Raw genomic sequence first — 20858 nt, 5'->3', positions numbered from 1 at the left:
TAGTATCATTATGAACCTATGATTTTTTATATTTTATGAGTTTCAACCCAATGTAGTTTTTATCATAGTTATTATTACTATATTCAAATTGTCCCATCGTTGGACAGTGAGTACCCCTTTACACTGGCTCTGTGTCATTTTTGACATGCATCCAGTATTTCTTTGATAACTTCCTTACATTCTGGCCCCTCAAAATGTACTGGCCCATCTACATTTTCTGTTTCATACCTGGAATTAGTCATTTCTCCAAAGGTCCTTGTCCTTATCAGTGGAAAATGGTATTTAGCAACAACAATCTGGTTGAGGAAGTGGTAAATGTTATTTAATTATCAATGCTTTTAGGCTGTCTCAGTAGACAGCATTGTTAAATTGGTACTTTTGTTTTTATCAAGAGAAAAATAAATCATAAGTTTGTTCTGATATTTTCAACTCAAATGGAAGATTATAGCATTTTTACTTAGCCTTTTTGACTACCTTTTGATGGTTGGTAGAAATTTTAAATACAAAATGAAATAAATTGTTTTCCAGCTGTTAATAGATTATACATAATGGAGTTGTTAACATTGTTTCATTATTAGAAGTGCAATTTAAGGCAGAATAATGGAAATCAGAAATTTTTACTATAGTAAGGAGAAACTCTAAAACTTTACCTAAATGAGCTTTAAACATAGTTTAAAAATACTTAGATTTTATATATGTTAACTAGATTTGAGCACACTGATTGATAATAGTGTGATGATACAGTATGTCTTTGAGTATCACTTTGATTATTGATGAGTAGTAATTACCAAGATTACAGTTCAGATTTGTTGTTCATTTCAGAGAATCTAGGTTAAAGAAATTCTTGCCCAATATCTTTAGATTTTAGACTATTTGTGCTGATGTATTGATTTAAATAAATTTGTTGTTTTAATATTTTATGTTTTAGGTCTTGGCTCTTAGAACAATTCGTGAGAAACTTCTCTATTTTTCACCTGCCAGTGATGAGAAAATCATATGCTTGGCTCGAGTATTTGAACCTTTTACTGGCCTGAATCCTGTGCAATATAATCCATATACTGAGGTTGAATATATATGTGTTTGTCTATATAATTTCCTGTTTGTGTTGTTCTTTTTAAAGGCCGATTTTAAAAATATTAAAGTCTAACAATGTTGTTAATTTGTTTAGCCTTTATGGAAAGCTGCAGTGTCTCAATATGAAAAAATTATTGCGCCTGTGGAACAAAAAATAGCAGGAAAATTAAAAAATTATATTTCAGAAATTCAGGATAGTCCACAGCAGGTAAAATATTGAAATATTTAACTTCTAATATTTCCCTTAAGCTATTTGAGGAGATACTCATGTTTTTACCTAGTCGATTCACTTGGGATGAACATATACTTATTTGTTTCATATTAGCTTCTTCAAGCATTTCTGAAATATAAAGAGTTGGTGAAGCGTCCAACCATAAGCAAAGAATTGATGCTAGAAAGAGAAACTTTATTGGCGAGACTTATGGACTCAGTTAAAGGTAAAAGTGTATCAGAGATTATAGTGTTTGCTTGAAAAAATATTTTTGTAGATTGCTTTTTCCTTTGTTTTATACCACTTAGGTTTAAGATATTATATTTTATGACATCTGTATGTTGAAGGTTAATTTACTATTTCTGTAATAAATGACAGGTTTCTTGAATTAACTGGTTATTTTCTTTCTCTCACTTGATGTGTGGTGAGGTCCCTAAGGGTAAAGGACCAACTGTTACTATTTTTCTATTCACAATATTTGACATAGTGTTTGGTACATGGAAGGCATTTAGGAAATCTTTGCTGAATGTGTGTAATCATTTATTTGATTTAAATTTTATAGACTTTCGATTAGATTTTGAAAACCGATGCCGTGGAATTCCTGGTGATGCATCTGGACCACTTTCTGGCAAAAACCTTTCAGAAGTTGTCAATAATATAGTTTGGGTTCGTCAGTTGGAAATGAAGGTATTAGTTTTAATAAATGTTGAAGAATACTAATTGTAAAATGTGCTAAATTAATGTAGAAGACACTCTAGAACTGTAGTGAAAACATTAAGAAGACATTCTCTGTTTTCCTTGCATTTTCATCTAATTTTCATGTGAAAATGTAGAACTCTGAAAAAGTGAAAAATATATAAATTTCAAAGGATTTTTTAATTCTTTGAAGTGTATCTGTAGAATTTTGGTATGTACAAAGTCTATCTGCAAGTATGTTTATGTAAATACATCATCCTACGTTGAAAGGAAGTTAACAGAATGGTGAAAGGTAATTATGGTATTGCCTAAGGTTGTGGCAGCAATTTATAGAATTAAAGGACTATTATTTTAATATTATCAAAGTTGATCTAAGAATCTTATGTGCTTACTAATTAGTATGTGGTACACTATCTTGCATTCGATTCATGTAATAAATATTAATTGGTTTTAATGTATGATTAAGAGCAAGCAAATATAGAGTGTTATAAAGGCTAGCATGTTTGAGAGTTCTATTTATTCAAGTTTATATTTTGATTTTTTTCTGTAATATTCTGCCTAACTTTGTTAGTCAGCTTTCCAAGTTGCGACAATCTTCTTCGTATACTTGTGGAGGAAAGGCATTTCTCTTTAATTGGCATCCAAATTGGCCTAATTATTGTTTGAGCTGTTAACCACAGCATTTAATAAAGGGCTCAAATTATTGCATAACATATTTAGGAGTATTGCTGAATTCTTGGAGTTTCACCTGAATTTCCCTTATTGTACCCTTCAAATTATGCCTTGTATGTGTTATCTTCTGTGTTTTGCTATTCTGAGGTTGTATAATTCAGAAGTAAAGCAGGGGTTGATATTCTTAAATTCACTGGCAAATCTTCTATTTTACTGTTTACAGATGAATGGGAAAATAATTTCTGAATCACAGAACAGAGAAGAGAGCTGATTTTATGCTAATTTTGTTAGAATTTAAATAATAAATATTCTTGTAATTTGGCTTTTTAAGGCAGATGATACTATCAAGATTGCAGAGGCTCTTTTATCTGACTTGTCAGGATTTCGATCTTTCCATCGAAGTGCTGAAGATCTCTTAGACCAGTTTAAACTATATGAACAAGAACAATTTGATGATTGGTCCAGGGATATTCAATCTGGCTTGTCTGATTCCAAATCCGGTTTGTGGTAAGTATAAGTATACTAAACAGTGAAATCTACACAAGAATCTTTTTTCTTGTGTTATTAATCCAAATGACAAGGTGTAATTAATCATCTCTACTCCTCTCTCCTTTCTCCAAACTTGCTGATGCTTTTAGAATTTTTTTTTTTGTTTAGGTTTTTTTTTTTTTTTTTTTTGAGGTACGCGGGCCTTTCACCGTTGTGGCCTCTCCCATTGCGGAGCACAGGCCCCGGACGCGCAGGCTCAGCGGCCATGGCCCATGGGCCCAGCTGCCCCACGGCATGTGGGATCCTCCCGGACCGGGGCACGAACCCACGTCCCCTGCATCGGCAGGTGGACTCTCAACCACTGCGCCACCTGGGAAGTCCTTGTTTAGGTTTTTGTTTTTGCGGTATGCAGGCCTCTCACTGTTGTGGCTTCTGCATTGGCAGGTGGACTCTCAACCACTGTGCCACCAGGGAAGCCAGTTTAGGTTTTGATGATCAACTTTTAAGTCATTAAGGTTGGAAACTTTGACTGCCTTCCTTTGGCTTCTCATATCTATTCCCCAGAACTGCAGATTCTTATTTTGGAATTAGGCTTTCATGCTCCCATGTTTTTTTGTTACTGGTATACATATGTTTTCCTACCTTTTTACATTAATATTATATACCCCCCGTACATATTGTAAACTAAAATTTTGTTATTTTTAAGCTCCTTGAGATGAAGAATATTTCTTCATGTTGTCCAACATAATAAGGATTTGATAAATATTTATTAAGCTATATTGAATGTAATTTAATAGGTTAACCTAATTATTCCAATGGGTATTTAAAATGAATGGCCTAGAAAAACCATTGTTTATTTGTTCAGGTCAACTTTCCCCATTATATTATTGTCTGTAGTTTTAGAAACTTGCCATGTTTTAGTTTTTAGAAACTTGTTACTTTTTAAAAGTAACTTTGGCCATAATATGAAATTCTGTTTGTTTTCCCTATACTGCTGCAATGAATAATTAGGCCAAAAGTGGTAGCTTCCTAAACTGAATGAATAATTTTTTTTCTTTTATCTTGCATTTTGGTTTTGGAAGAAGAATGAAAGAACCAAAGGTGATAAGGCATAATGATTATAACTTTATGTCATTTAACTCTTTCCCTTTCTACCCTGAACCTAAAATACTAGAGATGATCCACCGCCCCCCCCGCCCCCCCCCCCGCAAAAAAGTAAAGAGTTCTATAGTCAATTAATTTTGGAGAATTGGCACGTTTATCACTACGGCTCTGGTGGAGATCCACTGTGTAAGACAGAGTACCGAAAGGACTGAGATCTGCAGTCAAAAAAGCTGTTTAACTTTATTCAACCTATTTTTTTCTCATTTGGTGATGAAACTTCTGACTCTCACTTTTTTTGGGGTAAAACCCATCATTGTTGCATAGAATCAAGAGTGTTTTGGAACACATTTCAGGATATGCTGGTATGTAGAAACTAATTGTGAATATTGGTTTCAAATAAAGGCAAAAAGTGTCACTGTTACAATTTTCTGATAGGCTTTATGTTCTTATAGGACAGTTTGGGCTAAATTATTATTTTAAGACATTTTAAAGTATCTGCTTTTTATTATGCTTTGTTTTATGCATTATTAAGTAGGCTGAATAGATTTGTTCTTTGCTTTTCAGTAACTTACTTTCTAACACCTGCAAGTTCTCCTAATTGTGAAAATGATTTGAAAGAAAGCATTATATAATATACATGATCTTGAAAGAAGGGTCATGAAAACATAATGCTTTTAATTTCCCACAGCATTTTCACAGTCCATGGAGACTTGAGTGCCCCAATGTAAAATTTGATATTGTGGCTTTTAGAAGAAACACAAAGAAAAGACAGTCTTTACATAGTGAAAGGAAGAGTAGACGAATGAAACATTTGAATATCTCTACTCCTAGTATTTTGATGTTATTTATTATTGATCCTTTAATGGGAGTATTAAAGAACCAAGTAGGCTGACTAAAAATCTAAGATACCTTTTAGAAAATGAATAAAAGCCTTTTCTCTTTATGATGGATTTGATGTCTATTTTGAGTCTTAGCTGAAGGTTAAGAGATTGATTTTTCTGACTTCAAAAGCTGCTTGGTTGAAATATCGATATGATGGTATATTTTGGATATTGTAGTTTACTATCAAGGTCTGAATTGTGAAATACTGTGTGAAAAAAATATAACTTGAAAACTATAATTAAAATCTTATTTTTACTTTCAGTTAATAGTTTTTACAACTTCTCTGTAAGTATAAAATTATGTTTTTCGTCAAAAGAGTGAGAACATGAAATTTAAAAAGTTATTTATTTTGTATTGTAGTATTGAGGCTAATAGTCACATTATGGAGTTGGATCCTAATGATGGATCATTAAAAGTGCATTATTCAGATCGGTTGGTGATTCTTCAGAGAGAAGTTCGTCAGCTTTCTGCACTTGGCTTTGTTATTCCTGCAAAAATACAGCAAGTTGCAAACATTGCACAGAAATTCTGCAAGCAAGCAATTATTCTGAAACAAGTAAGAAATGATATTTTTGAAAACATGGCTATTCTGAGTTCATTACATTAGAGTATTTTAAGGGCTTTGCTTTCTGCTTTTGATTTTGTTAGGCTACTAGAATAGCACAATTAAGTCTTGTGAAGTTACGGTTTGCTAAATGACTGCATTACAAAATTTACTTTGTAATCCCCTATATGGGACTTTTATTGATTTGAGGGATTACTGTTACTGCTTTTCATTCTAAAGTCATTTAGAAAAATAGAATATTATTTTCTCTTTTATTCTTCTTTTATGTTACTAGATCTTAAAGGGCTTTCTAATTAAGGGCCTCTGTCTGCCTTCTAGGGGCATATTCTTAGAAAATTACTGAGCTGATGGACTGGTCTTTGTTTGTGTTCATTTCCTTGGTCTACCTGAAGCACACTGCCATCAAATCATTTACCTGTTTAAAACCATTTTTCTTTTTTTACATCTTTATTAGAGTATAATTGCTTTACAATGGTGTGTTAGTTTCTGCTTTACAACAAAGTGAATCAGGTATACATAGCTCCCATATCTCTTCCCTCTTGCGTCTCCCTCCCTCCCACCCTCCCTATCCCACCCCTCTAGGTGGTCACAAAGCACAGAGATGATCTGCCTGTGCTATGCAGCTGCTTCCCACTAGCTACCTATTTTACGTTTGGTAGTGTATATATGTCCATGCACTCTCTCACTTTGTAACAGCTTACCCTTCCCCCTCCCCATATCCTCAAGTCCATTCTCTAGTAGGTCTGTGTCTTTATTCCTGTCTTACCCCTAGATTCTTCATGACATTTTTTTTTTCTAAAATTCCATATATATGTGTTAGCATACGGTATTTGTCTTTCTCTTTCTGACTTACTTCGCTCTGTATGACAGACTTTAGGTCCATCCACCTCTTTACAAATAGCTCAATTTCGTTTCTTTTTATGGCTGAGTAATATTCCATTGTATATATGTGCCACATCTTCTTTATCCATTCATCCGATGATGGACACTTAAGTTGTTTCCACCTCCAGGCTATTGTAAATAGAGCTACAATGAACATTTTGGTACATGACTCTTTTTGAATTATGGTTTTCTCAGGGTATATGCCCAGTAGTGGGATTGCTGGGTCATATGGTAGTTCTATTTGTAGTTTTTTAAGGAACCTCCATACTGTTCTCCATAGTGGCTGTACCAATACACATTCCCACCAGCAGTGCAAGAGTGTTCCCTTTTCTCCACACCCTCTCCAGCATTTATTCTTTCTAGATTTTTTGATGATGGCCATTCTGACTGGTGTGAGATGATATCTCATTGTAGTTTTGATTTGCATTTCTCTAATGATGAATGATGTTGAGCATTCTTTCATGTTTGTTGGCAGTCTGTATATCTTCTTTGGAGAAATGTCTGTTTAGGTCTTCAGCCCATTTTTGAATTGGGTTGTTTGTTTTTTTGTTATTGAGCTACATGAGCTGCTTGTAAATTTTGGAGATTAATCCTTTGTCAGTTGCTTCATTTGCAAATATTTTCTCCATTCTGAGGGTTGTCTTTTGGTCTTGTTTATGGTTTCCTTTGCTCTGCAAAAGCTTTGAAGTTTCATTCGGTCCCATTTGTTTATTTTTGTTTTTATTTCCATTTCTCTAGGAGATGGGTCAAAAAGGATATTGCTGTGATTTATGTCATAGAGTGTTCTGCCTATGTTTTCCTCTAAGAGTTTGATAGTTTCTGGCCTTACATTTAGGTCTTTAATCCATTTTGAGCTTATTTTTGTGTATGGTGTTAGGGAGTGATCTAATCTCAAACTTTTACATGTACCTGTCCACTTTTCCCAGCACCACTTATTCAAGAGGCTGTCCTTTCTCCACTGTACATTCCTGCCTCCTTTATCAAAGATAAGGTGACCATATGTGCGTGGGTTTATCTCTGTGCTTTCAATCCTGTTCCATGATCTATCTTTCTGTTTCTGTGCCAGTACATACTGTCTTGATTACTGTAGCTTTGTAGTATAGTCTGAAGTCAGGGAGCCTGATTCCTCCAGCCCCGTGTTTCGTTCTCAAGATTGCTTTGGCTATTCGGGGTCTTTTGTGTTTCCATACAAATTGTGAAATTTTTTGTTCTAGTTCTGTGAAAAATACCATTGGTAATTTGATAGGGATTGCATTGAATCTGTAGATTGCTTTGGGTAGTAGAGTCATTTTCACAATGTTGATTCTTCTAATCCAAGAACATGGTATATCTCTCCATCTATTTGTATCATCTTTAATTTCTTTCATCAGTGTTTTATAATTTTCTGCATACAGGTCTTTTGTCTCCGTAGGTAGGTTTATTCCTAGATATTTTATTCTTTTTGTTGCAATGGTAAATGGGAGTGTTTTCTTGATTTCACTTTCAGATTTTTCATCATTAGTGTATAGGAATGCCAGAGATTTCTGTGCATTAATTTTGTATCCTGCTACTTTACCAAATTCATTGTAGCTCTAGTACTTTTCTGGTAGCATCTTTAGGATTCTCTATGTATAGTATCATGTCATCTGCAAACAGTGACAACTTTACTTCTTATTTTCCGGTTTGGATTCATTTCCTTTTTTTCACTGATTGCTGTGGCTAAAACTTTCAAAACTATGTTGAATAAGAGTGGTGAGAGTGGGCAGCCTTGTCTTGTTCCTGATCTTAGTGGAAATGCTTTCAGTTTTTCACCATTGACGATGATGTTGGCTGTGGGCTTGTCATATATGGCCTTTATTATGTTGAGGAAAGTTCCCTCTATGCCTACTTTCTGCAGGGTTTTTATCATAAATGGGTGTTGAATTTTGTCAAAAGCTTTCTCTGCATCTGTTGAGATGAACATATGGTTTTTCTCCTTCAATTTGTTAATATGGTGTATCACGTTGATTGATTTGAGAATATTGAAGAATCCTTACATTCCTGGAATAAACCCCACTTGGTCATGGTGTATGATCCTTTTAATGGGCTGTTGGATTCTGTTTGCTAGTATTTTGTTGAGGATTTTTGCATCTATGTTCATCAGTGATATTGACCTGTAATTTTCTCTCTTTGTGACATCCTTGTCTGGTTTTTGTATCAGGGTGATGGTGGCCTCATAGAATGAGTTTGGGAATGTTCCTCTCTCTGCTATATTTTGGAAGAGTTTGAGACGGATAGGTGTTAGCTCTTCTCTAAATGTTTGATAGAATTCGCCTGTGAAGCCGTCTGGTCCTAGGCTTTTGTTTGTTGGAAGATTTTTAATCACAGTTTCAATTTCAGTGCTTGTGATTGGTCTGTTCATATTTTCTATTTCTTCCTGAGTCACTCTTGGCAGGTTGTGCATTTCTAAGAATTTGTCCATTTCTTCCAGGTTGTCCACTTTATTGGCGTAGAGTTGCTTGTAGTAATCTCTCATGATGTTTTGTATTTCTGCAGTGTCAGTTGAAACTTCTCCTTTTTCATTTCTAATTCTATTGATTTGAGTCTTCTCCCTTTTTTTCTTGATGAGTCTGGCTAATGGTTTATCTGTTTCGTTTATCTTCTCAAAGAACCAACTTTTAGTTTTATTGATCTTTGCTATTGTTTCCTTCATTTCTTTTTCATTTATTTCTGATCTGATCTTTATGATTTCTTTCCTTCTGCTAACTTTGGGTTTTTTTTTGTTCTTCTTTCTCTAATTGCTTTAGGTGCAAGGTTAGGTTATTTATTTGAGATGTTTCCTGTTTCTTAAGGTAGGGTTGTATTGCTGTAAACTTCCCTTTTAGAACTGCTTTTGCTGTATCCCATAGGTTTTGGGTCGTCATGTCTCCATTGTCATTTGTTTCTAGGTATCTTTTTATTTCCTCTTTGATTTCTTCAGTGATCACTTCGTTATTAAGTAGTGTATTGTTTAGCCTCCATGTGTTTGTATTTTTTACAGATCTTTTCCTATAATTAATATCTGGTCTCATAGCGTTGTGGTCGGAAACGATACTTGATACAATTTCAATTTTCTTAAATTTACCAAGGCTTGATTTGTGTCCCAAGATATGGTCTATCCTGGAGAATGTTCCATGAGCACTTGAGAAAAATGTGTATTGTGTTGTTTTTGGATGGAATGTCCTATAAATATCAATTAAGTCCATCTTGTTTAATGTATCGTTTAAAGCTTGTGTTTCCTTATTTGTTTTCATTTTGGATGATCTGTCCATTGGTGAAAGTGGGGTGTTAAAGTCCCCTACTATGAATGTGTTACTGTCGATTTCCCCTTTTATGGCTGTTAGTATTTGCCTTATGTATTGAGGTGCTCCTATGTTGGGTGCATAAATATTTACAATTGTTATATCTTCTTCTTGGATCGATCCCTTGATCATTATGTAGTGTCCTTCTTTGTCTCTTCTAATGGTCTCTATTTTCAAGTCTATTTTGTTTGATATGAGAATTACTACTCCAGCTTTCTTTTGGTTTCCATTTGCATGGAATATGTTTTTCCATCCCCTTACTTTCAGTCTGTATGTGTCTCTAGGTCTGAAGTGGGTGTCTTGTAGACAGCATATATATGGGTCTTGTTTTTGTTTCCCTTCAGCCAATCTTTTGGTGGGAGCATTTAGTCCATTTACATTTAAAGTAATTATCGATATGTATGTTCCTATTCCCATTTTCTTAATTGTTTTGGGTTCGTTATTGTAGGTCTTTTCCTTCTCTTGTGTTTCTTGCCTAGAGAAGTTCCTTTAGCATTTGTTGTAAAGCTGGTTTGGTGGTGCGGAACTCTCTCAGCTTTTGCTTGTCTGTAAGGTTTTAATTTTTTCATCAAATCTGAATGAGATCCTTGCTGGGTAGAGTAATCTTGGTTGCAGGTTTTTCTCCTTCATCACTTTAAATATGTCCTGCCAGTCCCTTCTGGCTTGCAGAGTTTCTGCTGAAAGATCAGCTGTTAACCTTATGGGGATTCCCTTGTGTGTTATTTGTTGTTTTTCCCTTGCTGCTTTTAATATGTTTTATTTGTATTTAATTTTTGACAGTTTGATTAATATGTGTCTTGGCGTGTTTCTCCTTGGATTTACCCTGTATGGGACTCTCTGTGCTTCCTGGACTTGATTAACTATTTTCTTTCCCATATTAGGGAAGTTTTCAACTATAATCTCTTCAAATATTTTCTCAGTCCCTTTCTATTTCTTTTCTTCTTCTGGAACCCCTGTAATTCGAATGTTGGTGCGTTTAATGTTGTCCCAGAAGTCTCTGAGACTGTCCTTAGTTCTTTTCATTCTTTTTTCTTTATTCTGCTCTGCAGTAGTTATTTCCACTATTTTATCTTCCAGGTCACTTATCCGTTCTTCTGCATCAGTTATTCTGCTATTGATCCCATCTAGAGTATTTTTAATTTCATTTATTGTGTTGTTCATCGTTGCTTGTTTCATCTTTAGTTCTTCTAGGTCCTTGTTAAATGTTTCTTGCATTTTGTCTATTCTATTTTCAGGATTTTGGATCATCTTTACTATCATTATTCTGAACTACTTTTTCAGGTAGACTGCCAATTTCCTCCTCATTTGTTAGGTCTGGTGGGTTTTTATCTTGCTCCTTCATCTGCTGTGTGTTTTTCTGTCTTCTCATTTTGCTTATCTTACTGTGTTTGGGGTCTCCTTTTTGCAGCCTGCAGGTTTGTGGTTCCCGTTGTTTTTGGTGTCTGTCCCCAGTGGCTAAAGTTGGTTCACACTGGGTTGTGTAGTCTTCCTGGTGGAAGGGACTAGTGCCTGTGTTCTGGTGGATGAGGCTGGATCTTGTCTTTCTGGTGGGAAAGTCCACGTCTGTTGGTGTGTTTTGGGGTGTCTGTCTACTTATGATTTTAGGCAGCCTCTCTGCTAATGGGTGTGGTTGTGTTCCTGTCTTGCTAGTTGTTTGGCATAGGGTGTCCAGCACTGTAGCTTGCTGGTCGTTGAGTGAAGCTGGGTGCTGGTGTTGAGATGGAGATCTCTGGGAGATTTTCGCTGTTTCATATTATGTGGAGCTGGGAGGTCTCTTGTGGACCAGTGTCCTGAAGTTGGCTTTCCCACCTCAGAGGAACAGCACTGACTCCTGGCTGTAGCACCAAGAGCCTTTCATCCACACGGCTCAGAATAAAAGGGAGAAAAAGTAGAAAGAAAGAAAGAAAGAACGAAAGAAAGGAAAGAAAGAAAGGAGGGAGGGAGGGAGGAAGGAAGGCGGGAGGGAAGGAAGGAACGAAAGAAATAAAGAAGATAAAATAAAATAAAGTAAGGTAAAATAAAATAAAGTTATTAAAATAAAAAATAATTATTAAGAAAAAAAATTTTTTTAAAGAAAAAAAAAAACGGACGGATAGGACCCTAGGACAAATGGTTGAATCAAAGCTATACAGACAAAATCTCACACAGAAGCATACACGTACACACTCACAAAAAGAGGAAAAGGGGAAAAAATAAATCTTGCTCTCAAAGTCCACGTCCTTAATTTGGGATGATTCATTGTCTATTCATGTATTCCACAGATGCAGGGTACATCAAGTTGATTGTGTAGCTTTAATCCGCTGCTTCTGAGGCTGCTGGGAGAGATTTCCCTTTCTCTTCTTTGTTCTTACAGCTCCCGGAGCTCAGCTTTGGATTTGGCCCCGCCTCTGTGTGTAGGTCGCAGGAGGGCGTCTGTTCTTAGCTCAGACAGGACAGGGTTAAAGGAGCAGCTGCTTCGGGGACTCTGGCTCACTCAGGCCGGGGGTGGGGGTGGGAGGGAGCGGTAAGGAGTGCGGGGCAAGCCTGTGGCGGTAGAGGCTGGCGTAACGTTGCACCAGCCTGAGGTGTGCTGTGCGTTCTCCCAGGGAAGTTGTTCCTGGATCCCGGGACCCTGGCAGTGGCGGGCTGCACAGTCTCCCCGGAAGGGGGGTGTGGATAGTGATCTGTTCTCTGGGGTCCGCGCTTTTAGCTGCAGCTCGCGCCCGTCTCTGGAGCTCCTTTAAGTAGCGCTCTTAATCCCCTCTCCTCGCGCACTGGGAAACAAAGAGGGAAGAAAAAGTCGCTTGCCTCTTTGGCAGGTCCAGACTTTTCCCCGGACTCCCTTCTGGCTAGCCGTGGTGCACTAACCCCCTGCAGGCTGTGTTCATGCCAGCAACGCCAGTCCTCTCCCTGCCTCTGACCGAAGCCCGAGCCTCAGCTCCCAGCCCCGCCCGCCCCGGCGGGTGAGCAGACAAGCCTCTCGGGCTGGTGAGTGCCTGTGCGGGAATCTCCCCGCTTTGCCTTCCGCACCCCTGTTGCTGTGCTCTCCTCCGTGGCCTCGAAGCTCACCCCTCCGCCTCCCGCAGTCTCCGCCCACGAAGGGGCTTCCTAGTGTGTGGAAACCTTTCCTCCTTCACAGCTCCCTCCCACTGGTTCAGGTCCCGTTCCTATCCTTTTGTCTCTGTTTATTCTTTTTTCTTTTGCCCTACCCAGGTACATGGGGACTTTCTTGCCTTTTGGGAGGTCTGAGGTCTTCTGCCAGCGTTCAGTAGGTGTTCTGTAGGAGTTGTTCCACGTGTAGATGTATTTCTGGTGCATATGCTGGATCTTTCTGGAGAGCCCAGGGCAGGCACAAGGCAGTCTGGTGGCTTGAACAGTATTGGAGTGAGTCAGAACCAACTATTACTACCTCATTGTCTCTCTCCTTAGCATGTATACAACACCCTTCTTAATCATACCCTAGCTGACCTTACTGATTGTGGTCTTCACTCCCTATACCTTCCCTCTCATGCTGCACCCTGTGCTTTAGTAATATGAAACTTGGTTCCTCTCTGAACTTGTCATTATGCACTGATACCTCTTCCCTCTGATTGAAGAACTCCTAGTTATCCTTTAATTCCCAACTCACTTTAATTGTTTTGTCTTCTTTTAATTGATTTTTCCTTATTTTGTGTGCAGTGTGAAAATCACTCTTAGAACACTTTTATGTAGTATTGGAGTTTTATATTTTTTCTCTCATTTGATTAATAGATCTCAGAGGGCAGGAACAGTATCTTGTGAGTATTTGGTTTCTCATTCTTTCATCCAATAAAGATTCTTTGAGCACTTGTACTGCCAGGCACAGTGTAGTGAGGATATAAAAATGAATATATTACTGCCACACTCTGGTACAGGGTTTCTCAGCCTTGGTACTTTTGGACCACTTCTTTTTTGTGGGGGATGTCCTGTGCATTGTAGGATGTTTAGCAGCATCCCTGGCCAGTAGCACGTACCTAGTCCTGACAATCAAAAATATCTCCAGACATTGCCAAATGTCCCCTTGGGTGCAAATCAGCCATGGTTGAGAACCACTGGTCTAGTGGGAGAAAGCAAACTAAACATTGAGTTCTCGTTAAATATCAGGGCTTCTGGTAGATACTGTATTTATGTTATTTCAATTACCCCCACCCCCATTTTTCACTGATCTAATTGGGGATCAGATTTGTAACATAGTTTTCCCAGTACTACACAGCTAGTAAGTTATGAAGTTAGGATTTAATACCAAGTCTCCCTGACTCCAAAGCCCATATTTATTCCATTACAATTCATATAGTGATGACAGATAGTCAACAAGTAGATACAGTGTTTAATGAATACTATATTGTAGATAGATGTTCAGAAAGTCCTGTGAAAGCATAGAGGTGGGAATTTTCAATTATTTTCCTGGGTAGGGTAGAGATAGTATCAGATAAATCTTTACAGAGGAATGATGTTTAATGTGAGTTTGAAAGAGCATACATATGTTTTCTCAAGAGCACAAGGTAGTGTGAGTGATCATTTCAGATAGAGGGACTATATATTCCAAAGCAGAGAGGCTTGCTGACTTCTCTATCCTAAGCATTTAGTCTAACAAAATAAAAGCTCAAAAGATGCTTGAATGATCATATAGTATTTGTATTTACCCCTGGAAGAGCAACTGGGAGAATGTATTGTGTATACCTTTACTTATGAGCACACATTTAGTTAGAGTGGGGGCTATGAAGTAGGATGTTGGATAGAAAACAGTATGGCCACATTGCTATAATTTTATGTATTATTTTGTTTCTAGTTTTCCTGATTGGGCTTTTTCTGGGACTACTGTTGTGGTACAGAACAAATAGAGTGGTTATTCCCCACGAAATAAAGTATATTTTTATGCATACTAGTGGAAAGAAGTGACTTGCTATAAAATTAGTTAAGAAACATTTTTAAGCACCTGCTCTGTGCCAAGAATTTTTGACATGCTAGGGATATAAAAATGAAGACAGTCTTTTTAAAGTCCTTAATTAAACTCACTCCACGGTGTCCACTTGATCTTCTTCCCTGAACCTGTCCTTTTTCCCTGACAGAGTTGGCAGTGTCCTCTTTTGTCCACCATGGTACCTTGTAGGTATCTCTATTTTTTGATTCATTGATTAATTCAATGAATGACGTTTACTGAGTGACACTATAACGGGACGTAGATAGCAAATGCATGAATAATACAGTGTTAGGTAGTGATAAGCACATATTTGAAGAAAATGAAAACAGTAATAGGACTGTGACAAATACTGCTATTTTATACAGAATGGCCAGGGGAGGCCTTAATGAAAATGTAATATTTGAGAAGAGACATGGCATAAAATGAGCGAAAGAACCATGCAGATATCTGGAGGAAGACTGTTGCAGGCAGAGGGAATGAATGACTTTCAGAGTTTCTTAGGGAAGACTCTAGAGTTAGGTAAACAGCAAGGAGGCCAATTTCACTGCAGTGCAATTAGGGAGGGGTTTGTGCGGGGCTAAAGGCCAGTTTATGTATAATGTGCCAAGGTAAGGATTTTAGAGTTGGATTTCATTCTTAAGTGTGTTGGGAAACCATTGGAAGGTTTCAGGTAAGAATTTTAGGATTTTACATTTTATTCTCAAATATTTTGGGGAGTCATTTGAAAGTTTTGAATAGGCTAAAGGTATGATACTATTTACGTTTAAGAAAGGACTATTCTGGATACTCTGAATGCTTTGAATAGACCATAGGGCCACAGTTGGAAACAGACCAGTTCTGATACCGTTGCACTGGTCTTGCCAGGAGTTGAGGGTGCTTGAATTGGGGTGGGATTGATGGAGGTTGGTGAAGTGGTTGAATTCAATATATGTTTTGAAGGCACAGTCAATAGACTTCTACTCGTGTGGAATGTGAGAAGCGTTAAGGACAACTCAAAAGTTTTTTTTGGTCTGAGAAATGGGTAAATCATTGTGTTATATACTGATGAAGGAACAGGTTCTTAGAGTTGCAAGAATAAGTTCACTTTTTTAGCACTTTAACATGCTTTACTGGTTTCCTTTGTGTTCCCTATGAGGCTGTGAACTTCTTGATTCCAGGGACTAGGTTTTATAGTCTTTGTTTAATCACCCACCAGAACATGACTTGGCAGATTATAGGAACTCAGCACATACTTACACTTGCTGCTTTTGTATGTTAATACATGTGTAAGTGCTCTATTGGAGATGAAAAACTAATTTTTTGCTAAATTTTATAATTGAGAAGAGTTAATATTTCCATTCAAATAATTAAAAATGAAAAATTTAAAATTAAGTTGCTATTTATTATTAATTATTCCTAATTGGAATTTTACTTTGTAGGTGGCACATTTTTACAATTCTATCGATCAACAAATGATTCAAAGTCAGAGACCAATGATGTTACAATCTGCCTTAGCGTTTGAACAGATAATTAAGGTAAATGGACTTTTTATGCTATTATAATTAGATTTTACATGTGAAGTGTTTCTTATTTCTTAGTTTTTTTGTATACCCTTCAGCTTAACACAGCCATTGATCTAAGGCTTTATTTTGCTCCCCAGTGACTTCCTTCAGTCTTAACAAGTAACGTTTTTTACAACTGTAGATTTAAACAGTTATAATGTTTCACATATTTTGGTGCTGATTTTGATCAATTGAATTTATATATATATATATATTTATATATATGTAGTACAGTAAGTCCCCTACATATGAACCTTCAAGTTGCGAACTTTCAGAGATGTGAACGTGCGTTCCATCAACATCAGGCATGAGTGAAACTGCAGCTTGCCTTCCCGCTCCTGTTGCTGACGATCCTTCAGCTCTACCATCTCCCACCCCTTCTGCCTCCTCCAGTCAGTAACTCTTCTTGCCTGATCACTCGATGCCAGCCCCTTTATGCCAGCTGTTGTACTGTACTAATGTACTTTTCAAGGTACTGTACTGCTAAGATTAAAAACGTTTTTTTAATTTTTTGTGTCTGGTTTTATGTATTATTTGTGTGAAAGGTATTATAAGCGTATTACAGTACAGTACAATATAGCCGATTGTGTTAGTTGGGTACCTAGGCTAACTTTTTTGGATTTGCAAACAAATTGGACTTATGAATGTGCTCTCGGAATGGAACTCGTTCGTATGTAGGGGACTTACTGTATACAAACTTGTATGCTATTATATTTACTTATTCACTGAAGTGCGAGGTCCTTATATACAAGACTCTTTAGTGCTTTTCCATCATCTCCTGATTTTATAATTTAAGTTTTATTTGCTCTTTATCTATGCTTATTTAAATATCCACACATATGAAATTAGGAAAACCCACACTAGTTTTTAAACTGTTAGTATGTGACTGCTCACTTTTTGAAATAAACATTTTTAGTCTTCAGAGACATGAAATATTTTAAAAGATAAGTAGAAGAGGGATATACCCATTAATTCTTCTTTTATTTAAAGTGGATAGCTAGTTGTGTCATGGTTCTCAAGACCACCCCCAGGTTCTGTGATTTACTAGGAGGACTCATAGGCCTCAGGGTATAGTTGTACTCACAGATGATTTACTTATGATTTATTACAGTGAGAGGAGGCAAAGCAAAGTCAGCAAAGGAAAAGGTACATGGGGTGAAATCCTGGGGAAACCAGGTGCAAGCTTTCAAGAGTCCTTTCCCAGTGTAATCACCCAGGGCATGCTTAATTTCTCCAGCAAGAAGTAGCACATGTGAAATATTGCTTTACTAGGAAAGATCATTGCCCAGGCTTTTATCGGGAACTGGTCATGTAGGTATCTTCTGCCTTAATATGTACCAAAATTCCAGATTCCCAGAAGACAATCAAGTGTTCAGCATAAACCATATTGTTTAGGTACAGTGAGCCACTCTTAAAAATTAGAGTGGTGGGAACTCTTCCAAAATCCAAGTTCTCAGATGCCAGCTAAGGGCCAATCTTTTAAGCAGACCTTTTAAGGGATAACAGTCAGACCTGCTAAGATAACTTTTTAATGCACACTAGTTCTCAGGCTTAAAATTTACTAGAAGTTATATAATTCATATTATAGATGTTATTAAATTTTTTTTCTTATTGCCAGAGCTCAATATGAGTTTATGATGGAAAATTTCAAAAATATAGGTAAACAGAAAGAACAAATGTTTTATGATTGTACTACTAAGAGTTGGCCATTCTTAATAGTGTATATGTCATTTTAAACTTTTTTTTCTGTGCATGTTTACAAGTGTACTTTTTGAAAATGGGTTAATACTTTATTATTTTTAAACTTTTTCACCTAATAGATAATGTTTTAAATCAGAGTGTTCAGAGCCCTTTCTTCTGTAATAAATGTATTCAAAATTACATCTGTTGATATTTCTAAAGAGGAAGCTTATTTTGAGAAATTGGGTTGCGAGAAGTAAATAATTATATTTAACATATGTTAAATGAGACATAGTAGGGGACAAAAACTAAGATAGGAGGAGAAGGAACACTAAAGTTCTTAATACTCCCCTGGCCACTCTCTATATTGGAGAGCAAGAACTCTTAATTTATTTATTTTTATACACTAGTAATACAACAGTAAGTAGTGTGTAGTAATTATTCAGTAAATTTTTTTTGAACTGATTCACAGAGTATTTTATTGAATTTATTATAATTGTTTAGTTTCGTTCATTCATCACCTGTTTATAGAGGGTCACAATATGCCAGAGACTTGCTATGCCTTAATATATACCAGTTCAAGTGAAGTATAGAAACCTCACTTGTAGTTAGGTCTCTTTATCCTCTTCATTTTTATATATTTGTCTTAAATATTTAGTAACCTTTACATACATGAAACACTGCATCAGATGGGGTTTGCTTCAATCATCACATATGATTTAAGAAACTCATGAGAAGGATAGTTTATTTTTTATTTACGTTTTCCACATCCCAATGTTCTTTTTTCCTTTCTAAAGTTCCACGCTTTTTTAAAAAAATCATTTCCTTCTTATTGAGAAAACTTCCTTTAGCCATACTTTTAAGAGTAGGTTTGCTAGTGACAGATTCTCTTAGTTTTTGTTTAAGAATGTTTTTATTTTCCCTCATTCCTGAAGGATAGTTTCACCAGATATATAATTCATGGTTGACAGTTGTTGTCTATTTTCTTTTTTTTTAGAGAGAAATTGTTTCTAAGTTACTTTATTTTTTTAATGTTTCATTTATTTTATTTTATTTATTTATTTTTGGCTGCATTGGGTTTTCCTTGCTGCACATGGGCTTTCTTCTAGTTGCGGCGAGTGGGGGCTGCTCTTTGTTGTGGTGCGTGAGCTTCTCATTGCGGTGGCTTCTCTTGTTGTGGAGCATGGGCTCTAGGCTCATGGGCTTCAGTAGTTGTGGCTCATGGGCTCTAGAGTGCAGGGTCAGTAGTTGTGGTGCATGGGCTTCGTTGCTCCATGGCATGTGGGATCTTCCCGGACCAGGACTCGAACACGGGTCCTCTGCATTGGCAGGTGGATTCTTAACCACTGTGCCTCCAGGGAAGCCCAACAGTTGTTTTCTTTTAGCACTTTAAAATGTTGTTCCACTTCCTCCTGGCCCTCATGGTTTCAGCTGAGAAATCCACTGCCATTCAAATTTGCATTCCTTTCTAAGTGAAGCGTTGTTTGTTTCTGAAACAGTGAGGTACAGCTTGAAGACAGGGTGAGTGTATATGTTAAAATTTCTGCTGGGCTCTGCAGATACTATCCCGACAAAAATGGAACACTGACTTGCACTGCTTCCTTTTCAGATGAGTGGAGTTGAAGTTTAGTGACCCCTTTTCCCCTACTGACACCTTCCCATGAAAGTGGGACATCAATTGGCAGTGTCTTGTTGCCTCCAAGTAGAGTGTAAGCGTAGCTCCCTTCTAAGCTCTGTTGACATGATTGGGAGGATGTGGAGGGCTGATTCACACTGCTCTGTTGCAGCGTAATGGGGGTAGAGGCTCAGCTCTCTGTTAAGCCCCACTGACATAAGCAGGGGATGGAAGATCAGCTCACTTCCTGGTCCCAATGAAACTGAAGAAGGGGGTGGGTTTCTATTGGTGTTAAGTTGGAGTAGGGTGCGTATTGCTAAAAAGGTTTTCTGTCATTAGGCCACTGTTTTTCTGGTCCTGTGGACAGAGGGAACAGGCTTCTTCTGGAGGTTTTTTGTCTGTCCCTGGGGGTGGTTCCAGGTTGGAGGCTTCTCCAGCATACTGTCTGGGATATAAGGGAGACATTAAGGAAACACAGGTGTGTTGTTCCTCAATTCCCAAGGTTTCTAGGCTGTCCACCTTCTTATTTCTATCTTTTAGTATTCCTATGCTTGTTTGTTGTGTTATGTCCAGGGTATTTTAGTTGTAAGAGGGAGAACTTGGAAGGAATGGGGCTACTCAGTTCTGGGCAGAATGCCTTATCATTTATAAAATGGAAAAAACTATTGTGTGCTCTTTTATTGCACGTAAATATTAGGGATAATTGGACTAATGATGTAGAATATTGAATCTTTTCAAAAAAAGAAATGTGTTAAATACTAAATGTCATTTGTTGTACCTTAGAATTCAAAAGTAGGAAGTGGGGGAAAGTCACAGATTACTTGGAATAATCCTAAAGAATTAGAAGGCTACATCCAAAAACTCCAAAATGCTGCTGAACGACTTGCCACTGAAAATAGAAGACTGAGAAAATGGCACATTACATTTTGCGAAAAGGTATATTTTATTTATAAAATTTAATAAGCTATGAATAGTATTCTTTAAAAAGTAATTAGATTATAATTTTAAATAACTTCCTATTTGGAAATAATTTGAGACTTTAAGTTGCAAAAATAGTTTAAAGAGTTCACACTTGCCCTTCACCCAGCTTTCCCTATTGTCATCAACTTATGTAACCATAGTACATTTATCAAAACTAGGAAATAAACTGTTTTGAATTTTATAACTTTTTCCACTGATGTCCTTTTTCCTTTTGAGTGTCCAATCCAGGATCCCACCTTGCATTTAAAT

At 36.8% G+C, this 20858-nt stretch overlaps 1 protein-coding gene across 1 annotated transcript in view; it reads left to right on the top strand.

Moving 5' to 3' along the window:
- DYNC2H1 (dynein cytoplasmic 2 heavy chain 1) overlaps positions 1-20858 on the top strand; it is a 373792-nt gene that overhangs the window by 18674 nt on the left and 334260 nt on the right. The window contains exons 7-14 of the mRNA XM_027095669.1: positions 929-1063; positions 1169-1282; positions 1400-1511; positions 1848-1972; positions 2985-3160; positions 5489-5684; positions 16211-16306; positions 20412-20564. Coding sequence (XP_026951470.1) covers positions 929-1063; positions 1169-1282; positions 1400-1511; positions 1848-1972; positions 2985-3160; positions 5489-5684; positions 16211-16306; positions 20412-20564 — 1107 coding nt within the window. The remainder of the gene's footprint in view (positions 1-928; positions 1064-1168; positions 1283-1399; positions 1512-1847; positions 1973-2984; positions 3161-5488; positions 5685-16210; positions 16307-20411; positions 20565-20858) is intronic.

This window comes from Aethalodelphis obliquidens, unplaced genomic scaffold, assembly GCF_003676395.1.
Source record: "Aethalodelphis obliquidens isolate GAN/ISIS:26980383/991018 unplaced genomic scaffold, ASM367639v1 scaffold93, whole genome shotgun sequence".
Taxonomy (NCBI): Eukaryota; Metazoa; Chordata; class Mammalia; order Artiodactyla; family Delphinidae; genus Aethalodelphis; species Aethalodelphis obliquidens.
This window is presented reverse-complemented; position numbering and strand designations above follow the sequence as displayed.